General features: G+C 53.3%; 1 protein-coding gene across 4 annotated transcripts in view; it reads right to left on the minus strand.

Moving 5' to 3' along the window:
* Window positions 1-12,384, minus strand: part of SLC38A10 (solute carrier family 38 member 10) — a 46,324-nt gene that overhangs the window by 32,474 nt on the left and 1,466 nt on the right. For all 4 annotated transcript variants that reach the window (XM_063080897.1, XM_063080895.1, XM_063080896.1 and 1 more), the window contains exons 2-6: window positions 9,209-9,326; window positions 4,424-4,469; window positions 3,549-3,642; window positions 1,680-1,823; window positions 427-551 (exon numbers count right to left, since the gene is read on the minus strand). In XM_063080897.1, the coding sequence (XP_062936967.1) occupies window positions 427-551; window positions 1,680-1,823; window positions 3,549-3,642; window positions 4,424-4,469; window positions 9,209-9,326 (527 nt within the window). The remainder of the gene's footprint in view (window positions 1-426; window positions 552-1,679; window positions 1,824-3,548; window positions 3,643-4,423; window positions 4,470-9,208; window positions 9,327-12,384) is intronic.

The following is a 12,384-nucleotide window of genomic DNA, read 5'->3' on the forward strand; positions in this document are numbered from 1 at the left end:
CACACATGCACACGTGCACACACCCACAAAAGCGTCCTTGCAGCAGTCTGAAGGCAACGTGTGTGCGAGTTCCCTTCCAATGTTCTCAGAAGAGCAGCTAAGTCTGGCAGGGCACTGGGGACTGTGCAGTCAGATGGCTGGGTTGCTGCCGCACCCCACCGCCAGCCCTCCTCTCATGGGGCATCTGGCAAATCAGGCGCTCTTGCCAGCTAGGCCCAGCAGCACAGCTAGGCATACAGTCAGCATACCTCCTGATGAAAACACGACATTCTCCCTCAGCCTGGAGGGAAAAGGTCACAATGGAACGAGACGTCACTCTTGCACAGCCACTAACAAACAATGGAAGATGCATACACAGCAGCGGATTGTCTCCGACCACCCCTACAGAGCCCCACACGCAGGGCCCCCGGCGGTGGCGGTACTTACGACTGACAGGCAAAGGACATGCCGAAGATGGGGACACAGCGGAAGAGGCCCTCCCAGCGGACATAGCTGACCCGCCGCAGCCACTGCCCAGCGAAGAGGCCGTGCTTGAGAGAGGACAGCACGATCTGTACCAAGGGGAGAAAAGAGCACACGGACAGGTCAGGAAGCCAGAGGGACAGCCACCCCGGCCTAGGCACTGCTGTGGGGAGGGAAGGCTTCGGCTCCACACTGCGGGTGCCGCTTGCCTCGCCAGCGCAGCCTGGTACTGTCAGCTGGAGGGGCCAGGGACCGCACCTTCCAGTGTTCCCAGTCCCCAGCCTCAGAGCACAAGGGTCTGTGTGGTGGGTGGTGGAGGGGTGCAGGCTACAGGGGGTCTCCTGGGCACTCTGGAGCAGTTGCCCGTGCAGGGGTCGCTCAGCACACACAGAAGTGACACCCTGCTCCCTGCACCCGGCTCCAGTTTCCATCAAGTTACAGAGGATGGTCCCTCAATGTGGAGAAGTCTTTCCCTGGTCCTGTACTGTGCCAGACATGGACATATTTCAGAAGACCAACCCACCAAGGACATGGCTATCTGAAGAGTAAGGGGCACTGTCGCTCCTGGTCCTCGCACAGAGGGCCAGGGAGCACTGGAGAACTGTGGCTCCCACAGCCACCTGCAGCCATGCCAGCACACACCCACTACAAAGACACACAGGTTCTGTTCCCTCAGGAAGGATCACCACTGACCTTGCCAGTGAATGGGCAGTCCCGGGGGCTCGGGGCCCATGCAGGCAGGGCCTGGCACAGGGCCCTAAGGGTGTCAATTGCAGACATGGCCCTCCGGGCCATCCTGTTATACATGCTCACTGAGAAAGACAACTTGCCACCTTGTGCCAAAACACTGGCATCATGACTCTTGGTCACAAATCCCACATAAAATTTCTTTCCATAAAACAAGTGGATGCTGCACCTTTACTTCTGAGAGCCTAGACGAGGTGACCCTGGCCTTGGAGCCCCTCCACCCTGAGCCCTCGGCCTCTCCTGGCATCCTAGCCTGAGTCCAGGCAGCCCGCCTGCCCCACGGTCCTCCTCAGCCATCCTAGTAATTCTGACACATTCCCCAGGCTTCAAGCCACTTTTTTGTAATTCCCAAGAAGCAGCTGGTAGCTAAACCAGACCCGGGCACAGACCCTGTGTGGCCATAGAAAAGAGCATGCTGTGACCAGCCCTTCACACAGCACTATGGCTGCTCATGAGCACTGCAGACTCACCACGAACATGAACACAGTGTAGAAGATGAGGGCCATGGCACTGAAGGACTGGATGGAGGCCATCATGTTCCTCTGGAGGCTAAGCGGGAGCACAATGCACAGGGACACCACGAAGAGCAGGAGCACGCGGAAGGTGCCGGTCACCTGGAAGGGAATCACTCACCAGCGGGGGCTCATTTTGCTGCGGGGATGGGAGCACCCACGGCCCAGAGAACCAGCAGCATCCCAGAGAATAAAGCCGGCGGGGCTCTAGACTGCACACTCTCCCCGAAGCTGCCCTCGTGGCTGCCGTGCTGTGTGCTGATCTCTGCCCCCACAGGGTCCAGCCCAACCCCAGAACCAGACCAGCTGGAGCAGGACAGCTGTCCCCCTTACCACAGGGAAGGAATGTGATGGGAGCAGCTCTGAGTCTGCGCTGCCTTGGGCAGTTGGTGCCAGGCCCACCCTCCACGCCTGCGCTGATGGGGGCAGCAGGAGCCCAAAGGAGCCCACCGCAAGGCCTATCTCCCTCCATTGTGACCTCAAAGCCGACCTGGCTTCAAGAAGGAGGGCAGTGTTGCAATCCTAATCCTGAAAACTAATCTGGTGTTTATTACAGCAGAACATGCAAAGGCTGGAAATATCTGATACTGAGCTTGGCAGCAGCAACACCCCTGAGTCTCCATCTCCTCACTCAGAGCCTGCGGCACCTGGCTAGCGGACATCAGAGCCCCACCAAGACCCTTCAAAAATGTCCCTCAGCACTCTCTCCCCAGCTCCAAATCCCTACGTATTTATCCCAAACCCGCCATACTTCTTGGCACGGGAGCACCACACACTCAGGGGAAACCTCTGACAACACGCCAACGGGGGACGAGAGCAGAGACAGTTCTGTGTGTGGCTGCGCTGCTGTGGGTTGAATGCTTCTGCTCCTATGGGAGTGTCTGTGTGGGACCACGGCTGGCAGCAGCAGTGTCTCTCCCGCAATTCCCACGCAGCCACGGCTGGAGGGGAGGGAAGGCACAAGGGCCTGAGGACAGGACTGACCGTGGCTCCAGGACGTCCACAGTGAAACGTGCAGCACAGGCCAGGGGCCATGCTCCCAGGGGATCCCGGGAATTTTCTCCATCCATGTGCACATCTGCCATATTCCACTCACAAGGAAGACCACCCCTCCTTCTCCTCAACTATGGTCTTTCTACACTGAAATCCTGCTCTACCCTGTTGGGATGCAAATGCTGAGGGACTCCGGCACAGAGAAGATGCTCAGTGCCACCGCACCCACCCCTCAGCCAGCCCTTCCTGCCCCCATGCAGCAAGGCACTCTGCTCCTGGCAGAGGAGGAAAGCTGAGCCCGGCCCAGCTCACCAGGGGATCCCTCAGTGGTAAGGGTGGCAAGCAGGGAGGATGCCACACTAATGTCCCTGCAGCTGAGAGGAGCGCGAGTCCAATAGTCCCAGTGCTGTGCCTTCATACCTACCCAGTTTGGTGAAGCTCATCTCCCCAGGAAGCTCTGGCTGACAGCCAAGCACACAGACACACGAGGGCCCAGTTGCTTCTGTCCTGATGGGCGGCCCGGCTGGCTGAGACATCCTCTGAGCTCCACCCTGGTCTGCAGCTGGTCCCACCCTCCCCTGGCACAGCAACAGACTCACACTGCGGCCCAGAGGCCTCTGCCTGCTGTTGCTTACTCTCCTGATACCTTTCCTGGACCTTACCCCAGCAAGTCCCCTGTGCTCCAGCCCACTGGACCTCAACTGACAGCAGGGCACAGCGGGAACTTCTAACCAACTGCACTGGCCCACGCCCGGGCTCACAGGTGAGTCAGGGAGCTACCACAGGCACAGCCACAAGTGTTCAAGTAAACCAGAACACCTGAAGTGCCCTTACCTGGAACCCAAACAGCCGAGCAAAGAAGTTGGACCCCAAGTCGCCAATCACGACGTAGAAGGCAATGCAGGTCCCCAGCATCAGCCCAATCATGCTACAAAGAAGGAAACCACGGGTTTAAAACAGTATTTTCAAGGAGTATGGTGTCTGGTCACGGGCGAGCCAGGGCTCGGGCGCTCACAGCACCAGACGGCACACTGCACGCCCAGCGGGGGCCACCCAGAGGCAGGGCTCAACGGCAGGTGTGACTACCACCATTCTGCAGTTTACAGGACATGGGTGTGTCCCATGGAGTTTGTGTTTTACTTGGAATGAATATTGAATAACACTAAACTTTTCTTTATGTGGTATTATATTTTTCTCTCCACAGGAGGTTCTAAAAGTTCTTTCAGGTGGTACAAAACGCACTGCCATGTTAGACAAGTTAAAAGGACAATCAACTGCTTTCAAAAAGGGCTGTTCTTTCGAGTTTACAATTCCCTTAATTTAGAACCCTAAAAGTGCAATTTCCCAGCAATTTTTTCATCTCATAAAATTTTACTCCAAAGGAAGAAAAATATGACATTTTCAACTTAATGCCACCTTTATGCAGCAGTGTTGGGGGAGGGTACAGCTCAAAGAACACCACGAGATGTACTGCGACGGAGGGCGAGCTGCTTCACTGTGCTCTCCAAGTTTTCCATTTTTATATTTTTCTTAGTAAGACTTAAATAAGGCTTTCAGCCTGACACTAATCATTTTAAGGGTACAACAAATTGGACTTTCAACTATTTAGTAACATAAGTTATAAGGCAGTCTCATGTGACAGAAGCCGCCCCCCTGGTGACAGTCCCCAGTTTCATGGAGAAAAGAGTACACAGAGGCACTCCAGTTACCTGGTCTCCACCAGCATCTTCCCGGCTTTCCCATAGGCATGGAACGCTAGTGCAAAAGAAAAGAGAACGGACACTCAGTCCCACAGAGTGAGAAGCAAAAAAGCCACCGCATGATGCTCTGAAAGGCAATTTGACAACAATCCGTTGGTCTGGAGTTTCATAGGCATAAGGCGGATATTTTAAAGTTCTGGTCCCCATGCTTTTTTTAGATCTAGTATCCACAAATGAAACCACATAAAACAAGAACAAAGCAAGAGAGAGACACAGGTAGGTTGTTTTTCATGGAGGAGGCTGCTGGACCAGTGCCTACCCGGCCCTCACTGAGAGCCCAAAGGCATCAGCCAGAGCCCCCAGGGGGTGGGTCCCAGCCCCAGGGTGCCCAATTCTCACAGCCTCGCCAAAGGGACTCTGTGGGAGGGCTCTTATTTTCACACTTGGGTTGCGATTTACCAAAAAAAAACTTAAGAGAATCCTTCAGAGTGCGGCACTTTGGGAGGGGGGGACAAGGGTGTGCGGGGTGCAGGGTGAACAGTCGAGGGGCCGTGCTGACAAATGGCGCCATTGCTGCAACCCACCATGGGGAGCAGCCATCATCTTTCTCTCCTGACAAGGAATTATTTCCAGCAGATGAGAAGCTACAAGCTGACTCAGCAAGGTCTCTCCCAGGACCTTCATGGCAATTTGGTCACACCAGCGTTTTCCCCACAGTCCAGCCAGACCAGGGCAAAGGGAAGTTCCACTCTCCAGGGAGCAACCAGAAAGGAGGTGCATGTGACAGGATGGCTCCAGCCCCATCCCAGCCCTGGCTTCCTGACCCTCATTCCCACCCTGCGTGGGGGCCAAAGGACATCCAGTGGGGTTTGGAAAGCAGGAAACACACAGACCAGTGGGTATGAATGACAAAGGACATGTCAAAGGACACCCCATCTACTTTTAAACTATTTAGGAGGGGCGTGGCGTTGCCAAACCCAGAGTGCTGGCCTCTGACTCCACTGGTCTGTGGCAGCAGAGGCTCCTGCCTCCGGGGGCCACTCTGGCCTTTCCTGGACTGACAAGATAAAGGAGCCTGGCACCTCTCAAGTTCACCTAACGAAGCTAATCCTGAGCCTGATCCTTACAGGGAATCGTGGATGCTTATCAAGGTCCAGGCTGAGAATTTCAAAAACGAAGAACTCCAGAAGTCCCAACAGCAGACAGCAGCCCAAGGCCATGCTGTCACCAAAGGCGAGCCCTCCCTGCTTTCACAGCAGCACAACCTGGACACAGCACAGAATCCCAGGCCTGATGTGGGGGGTGGGGCGCTCCTCATCACGCCCACTCCCTTTTACTTTCCAAAAGGAAGCTGAGCATCTACAGAACACTGCAAACACCAGCACCCCCCCCCCAAGAAAGTTACAGAACATGGCTAAATCCTAGACAGAGGAAAGAGAAGGTCATCTAGGAAGGCAGAGGTTTGGACTGGGAGGCTGCCCGCACTCAGACGTGGCCCTGATGCTCTGGCTCTGCTTTCTCCCCTTGTCTTCTCCTGGCCCACCTGCCCCGACGACCACCACTTCAAGTGTCACCCCTCAGCAACCTCTCATGGCCAGCCTCAAAGACAAGGCCCAGTTGAGCTGTCCTCACCTCCATTTCCTGCCTGGCCTGGCTCTGGGAGAGGGAGGAAGGGGCTATAGAGCCCTACAAGGCCCCCCAGGACCTGCCCCCACCAAGTGTGGAACCACAGCATCAGCCCAGCCCCAGTCAGGCTGGGAGGGCATCTGCGAGGATCAAGTTTCCAAGAGAGTGCCCTCAGTGTAGATGGACTCACCCTGCCCCATGTTCCTAGGTCGGGGGTGGAAGGTATGCTGTTCAAGATGGAGGACACAAGGCAGAGAAGGGGGTGCCATCCAGGATGGGGGGACACGTACAGGCAGAGAAGGCCAGAAACCTCAACCCAGCCACTCCAGGAATCAGGAGTGGGTGGCATTGGCCTCCCTGCTGCTGGTGTCACAGGGCAGGTGTGCAATAGACATCTGTGGGATAAAGGATGGGTGGGGAAGCTGTCAAGAACCGTGGGGGCTAGGAAGCATGGTTTTACAACCCTATTTCCCAAGCCAAGCAGCATGTGCAGGGGTCACAAGCCCCAGGACGAGCAGGGAGGAAGAGAGACCACTGTGGACAGTGACCTCTGCAGGCCCAGCCCAGGCCCAGGAAGGGGTGGCAGCTGGCCAGGGCAGTTCCAGTGCACGGATCACAGACACGACACCAGCCCCGTCACTGCTCACGACTGAGAACTCAGAGGCAAGGTAGATGCCCAAGGGCCCCTGCCGCCTGGGAGGTGCTGCCAGCTACACCCACGTGCCTGGGCCTGGGCCACCACTCTCATTGGTGCAGGGCTGAGGCTCAGGAGGAGGCTGAATAGCTGATGTATCTGCTGAACATGGGATTTGGAAACAACTATGTGAAAGTGGGACAAGCAGGGCAAGAAGCAGCAGGTGAGAAGTTTTCATATAAAAACTACAAAAACAGCCCACAACCAGCAAAAGCAAACAGAACAAATAAATACACAAACACCACCAACAAAAAACCTGCTGGTACTGTGACTCTCCAAGAGGGGTGGTGTTGAGCGGTAAGTGATCACTTCCATGGGCTAACCAAACTGAGAAACTGCCACAAGCGCACACGCACAGTGCAGCACTGGCACGTCATCAGAAAAGCTTCCAGCCATCGGTGGCATGCGTGCAGTTTAAACAGGCTACAGGTTGGAGGCATGTTTGCCACTCTAGGAACTTCCACATCACCCTCTATGCGGTCTCCAGGTCTGGACAAAGGCCATCTACCCATCTCCTCACCTGGACAGCTGCTCAATGCCCACACAACCACAGATGAGGCATGTTTGAGCATCTGCCTTGCTGCACCAGGGTGCAGGGAGGGGCAATCCTTCCAGGACCACCCTGTGGGCCGCAGTGCAGCTCCTGGAGGTGTCTCTCACCTAGGATGACCAGGGACTGGGGAGAAAGATCCCCTCACTAAGTGCAAGTGACAGGAGAGGGCCCAGCCCTCCTGGAAAGGCAGGAAGTGAGGAATGACCACTGCCCGCTCTGTAGGAAGACCTCGCCTGGGCAGGCAGTGGCACCGTCCCACTCCATTTTTGAGCTGAGCCAAGATACAGGGACCTGATGTGGAACAGACTAGGCTCGGGAGGTCCACCTGGGAGCTGACGCAGCTGAGCCATCTGTTTGGGGTCAAACACGTAACCCGAGACCATGAGTGTTTTGGAATCTTTTTTGTCCCTAGCTGGCAGAACTGGGCTGTAGTCGCCCCGTGCAGATTAAAGGCCAAGGCCCCTGGCAGCCAGCATAGAGGGTGTCACTGGGCAGTTTTCTTTCAATCTTCCACTTCTAGCCAAACCAACCGGTTTGACTTCTCAGGGACTTTCGAAGAACAGTCAGACAGCCAGCTATCAGAAACTATGGCCTGCCCAACCTAGGGTTTCGCGGGTCTTCTTTCGGGATACAGCCAAGCACTTGAGTTGGGGCCTCTGCTATAGGAACCCCATTCAGAGACCTCAGCAGGGAAAAAGGGTCACCCACAGGCCATGGCTCTGTGGACCAAGAAGGGCCCACCCAAGCACCTTACCTCCTGGTTTCTGGTGGGGGACATTTCACCCCAAACTGAATGAGGCCATTTCACTGTGGGCTAAGTCGGCTGATAAACTTCTCTACCTCATGTGTAGCACTGAAAGGCTGAAAGCACCACTCATGTCGAAAAAGAGAAGAGGAGTAAAGCGTCCCTCTGGTTCTAAGGTCACAAGCAGACACAAGTGTCCCAATGACAATGCAAAGCAGATAGACTGGGAGGACATGAGAGGCCATGCTGCCAGAAACTCTTGCCTGTGGGCTGTGCAGATGTTTTTATTTTGTTTGGCCTCCGGAACTCCACACACCATTTCCTCCCTCCCCGTGAGAGCTGTGAGCCCAGGGCTGCACCGGCCCTCTGTGTGCATCCTGGCCACACACTGGCTGGAGAGTCAGGAGCTTTCATCGGGAGGCCAGGAATTTTCCCCAGACACCCACAGGGCCAACTATTGACAACACCTATGCTGGATTTCAACACCCATACCGAAAATCCCCAGTGTAGAGCCTGGGCAGAGGCAGGCAGAGAGCTCGGGCTTCCACACCGGCCCGAGGCAGATAGGAAAGACAGGGACAGAGCCCTAGAAGCCAAACTATCTAGAAAATATTCCGAACATAACTGAAGTAGAAAGTGCAGCCTTCTCTCTGGACTGAAATCACGTTAACAGCAGATAGAGAGAACTAAAGGAAACGAACCTGCAGCCACGGAAAATCAGCAGAGAGAGAAAGCCATGGGGGAGATGGGTTACTGGATCCCAGCTATACGCCTGGGCCTGATGACAGCTTCCTCCACAGGAGTCCAAGTAGCGGGGAGTGGTGTGACGCCCTTCGGGCAGCTCCAGAGGCGGGCAACGGCGCCCGGGGGAGCTGCACAGTGAGTGAACCGAGAACAGCTGCGTCTGCTGAGTATGGGCATCTGCTCGAGGAGGGACGGGGGGCAAGGGCAACAGGGGACCTCACATCTTTCTGTATCACTTCAATGTGGATGTGTGATTACATTAACATTTAAAAATCGCATTAAATTTTAAAATAAGAAAAAGAACTGCTGTCCAAGAAACTAAGAATACAGTAGAAGAAAAATAAATAACTAAATAGAAGAGAGAAGGCCCACACCCCCAAGTCTAGAGAGCCTGCTGCGGGCCAGAGCCCGCACCGGGGCCCAGCTCCTCACCTAGGCCAGCGTAGGTTCTCCGTTTGCTCAGGCTGGCGGACTTCACCAAGAACATGCAGGACTGGTGCGTCATCCAGGAGCAGAAAACCAGGAGCAGGGCCCCCAGGGCAATGCCACACTAGAGGGTGGGAAGAAAATGAGACGTTCACAAAGCCAGACACTTCCAGGTGTCTTTACCTCACACATCACACAGCATTTACGTGGCTCCTGAAAACCTCTCCACTCTGTTCCACCCTCCTGTCCACAAGTGATACTTCCCATCTCTGAAAGGGCCCATTTCCCTGGATGTGGTGGCCACATGCTTTGTCTGCAACATAAGACCTGTGTGTTTTGAAGGAGTACCAAGGACACTGTTTCCTTCCTGGCCCCTTCCGCGGGTCCTTCTGGATAGCTGGCTGTTGCCAACAACTGGCTTTCCCAGCCCTCTGCGCACCCCCTGCAGTGCACTGCCTTTTAGCCACCTGGATCAACAGCCAGGAGTGGTAAACACATTCTAGGAGGAAGAGATTGAAAACATTTACACCTTTCTTACAAATTAAACAGGCACTTACCATGTGAGCCAGCAACTACACTTCTAGTTATTTACCCAAGAGAAACAAGGGAATATGCTCATGCAAAAGCCTGTGTGCCAGTGCTTACAGTAGGCTTGTCCATAATCCAAGACCTGAGTAAACAGCCCACATGTCCTTCAGCATGTGAATGGATAAGCACACTGTGGTCTGTCCGTACAGTGGAATATTATTCAGCAGCAAAAAGGGATGAACTACGTACCAACACCCGCAGCAACGTGGGTGCACCTCAAATGTGCTGTGCAGTGAATGGTGCTCCACTCAGAATGCTACACACAGTGTGACTATGTTTACAGGACATTCAGAAAAGGCAAAACTGTAGGGCCAGAGAACAGGTCGGTGTGGCCAGGAGCTGGAGACAGGGAGTAGCTGACATGAGGGGCACCAGGTGACTTTTCGGAGTGATGGAACTGTTCTGTGTCTTAACCGTGGTGGTTACAAGACTGTACACATACATCAAAACCCATAGAACCCGGGGGCCAGCCCATGGCTCACTCGGGAGAGTGTGTTGCTGATAACACCAAGGCCACGGGTTCGGATCCTATGTAGGGATGGCCAGTTAGCTCACTGGGTGAGCATGGTGCTGACAACACCAAGTCAAGGGTTAAGATCTCCTTACCTGTCATCTTCAAAAAAAAACAACAAAAAAACCCCCACAGAACCCACCCTAAAAAGGGCAAATTTTACTGCATGTAAACTATACCTCAATAAGTTTCACATTTAAACAGAATAGTGGTTGGGAGAGGCAGGGGAAGTGGGGAGGGGCGGGGAGAGGCCAATAGACCGGTACAAAGTTACAGTTAGATGGAAGAATAAGCTCTGGTGCTCTAGGGTGACCACAGCTAACAATATTGTACTGTATATTTCAAGATAGCCAGAAAAGAGGATCTTGAATGTTATAACCACAAAGAAATGGTAAATATTTAGGTGACAGGTATACTAACTATTCTGATTGGATCATTATACAATGCATGCATGTATTGAAACAACAAACTGTACTTTACAAACATGTACAATGAAAAAAATAAACTGAAAAATAAAATAAACATCAGTACCGCCATATTAGAGCAAGATGTTAATAATATGGGAAACGGTGGAGAGTGAGGGGGTACATGGGAACTCTCTGTACTTCCCATCCAATTGTTCTATAAACCTAAAACTGCTCAAAAAAATAGCCTATCGATTAAAAAAAAGAAACCCACAATGAACTATCACCACTCAGCAGAATGGCTCAAATGTTAAAGACAAAGAATATCAAATATTGCCAAGGCTATAGAGCATCCTCTGACACCTTGGTACGTCCATGCTGAAACTTGTGGCAGCATCTACTAGGGCTGAACATGCGCACACTCTGTGATCCAGCCATTGCACTCAAAGGCACACACCCAGCAGAAACACAGTCACTCGCCAAAGCCCATGCAGCTGTGTTCACAGCAGCGCTCATCCTAAGAGCTCCAAACAAGAAACACCACAAATGCCTCACAAAGGTAAAATAAGTAAATTGTGGCATATCTGTATAAGGGAATGCTAGCTAGATGCTGAAACGCACGCATATTCCAACTGCATCTCCATCAAGCTGAACCAGGCAACAAGAACCTATGGCACCAGAGGTGGGGGTGGCCCTCTGGTAGGGAGGAGCAATTGATGGGGTGCTAGCAATGTGCCGCTCCTTAATTTGGGAGTAGTTATGTGTGTTTGTTCACTTTATGAAAATTCATCAAGAGTACACCTAAAGCAGGTGCATGTTCCTGCATGTTAAACTTCAATAAATGTTTATATATTTTTTTAAGTATCAAGACTACTCAAAACAAAAAACAAACAAAACACTAAACCAAAAGCTGTTTTTAATGACTTGGCTGCCAAACACTAAACACACACATCCCCAAACTGCCTGTTGGGCTCACGCTGCGCTTTAGTTGAAGGAGCTTCCCATGGAGAAGATGCGGAGTCCGAGGAGCGTGGCTGACCCTCCGTCTAGTCCTTTGCTTGTGCACGGGGCTCCCGCACTAAGTTGCAGGCTCCTTCCAGCAAGTCTCTGCCGGGCTCATCTTTACATGCTCTGGCAGGGGTCTAGCGCCTACCATACACAGGCCTTCCAAGTCTAGGGACAGCTGAATCATCTGGGCTCTAAAACATATCTTCACAGGTATCTAAACCCGTCCACAGTGGCACTTCACAGACAGGCGTCAAGGGAGACAGCATCTGATATGCCAATGCAGGACATCCCAGGATGCAATTCTGCTGCTGGGCACATCGCAGTGGACACTGGGTCATGTAGTCATTCCAGAAAAACCCAGTTGGTGGCCGACACAAAGCTGGGATTCACAATGTTCAGACACAGAGGTGGCCCATGGGGCTCTAGAGACATCTGGTTCTGTCTTGCCTCCAACGTACTCGCCAACCACATCACACAAACAACTCACACAGCCCTAAATGGGGCTGGCCGGTTAGCTCAGCCGGTTAAAGCACAGCCTTATGACCCCAAGGTCACAGGTTTGGATCCCTGTACCTGCCAGCTACCAAAAAATAAAAAATAGGGCCGGCCTGTGGCTCACCCGGAAGAGTGTGGTGCTGATAACACCAAGGCCATGGGTTCGGATCCCTATA

The sequence above is a fragment of the Cynocephalus volans genome, chromosome 16 (genome assembly GCF_027409185.1).
Source record: "Cynocephalus volans isolate mCynVol1 chromosome 16, mCynVol1.pri, whole genome shotgun sequence".
Lineage (NCBI taxonomy): Eukaryota > Metazoa > Chordata > Mammalia > Dermoptera > Cynocephalidae > Cynocephalus > Cynocephalus volans.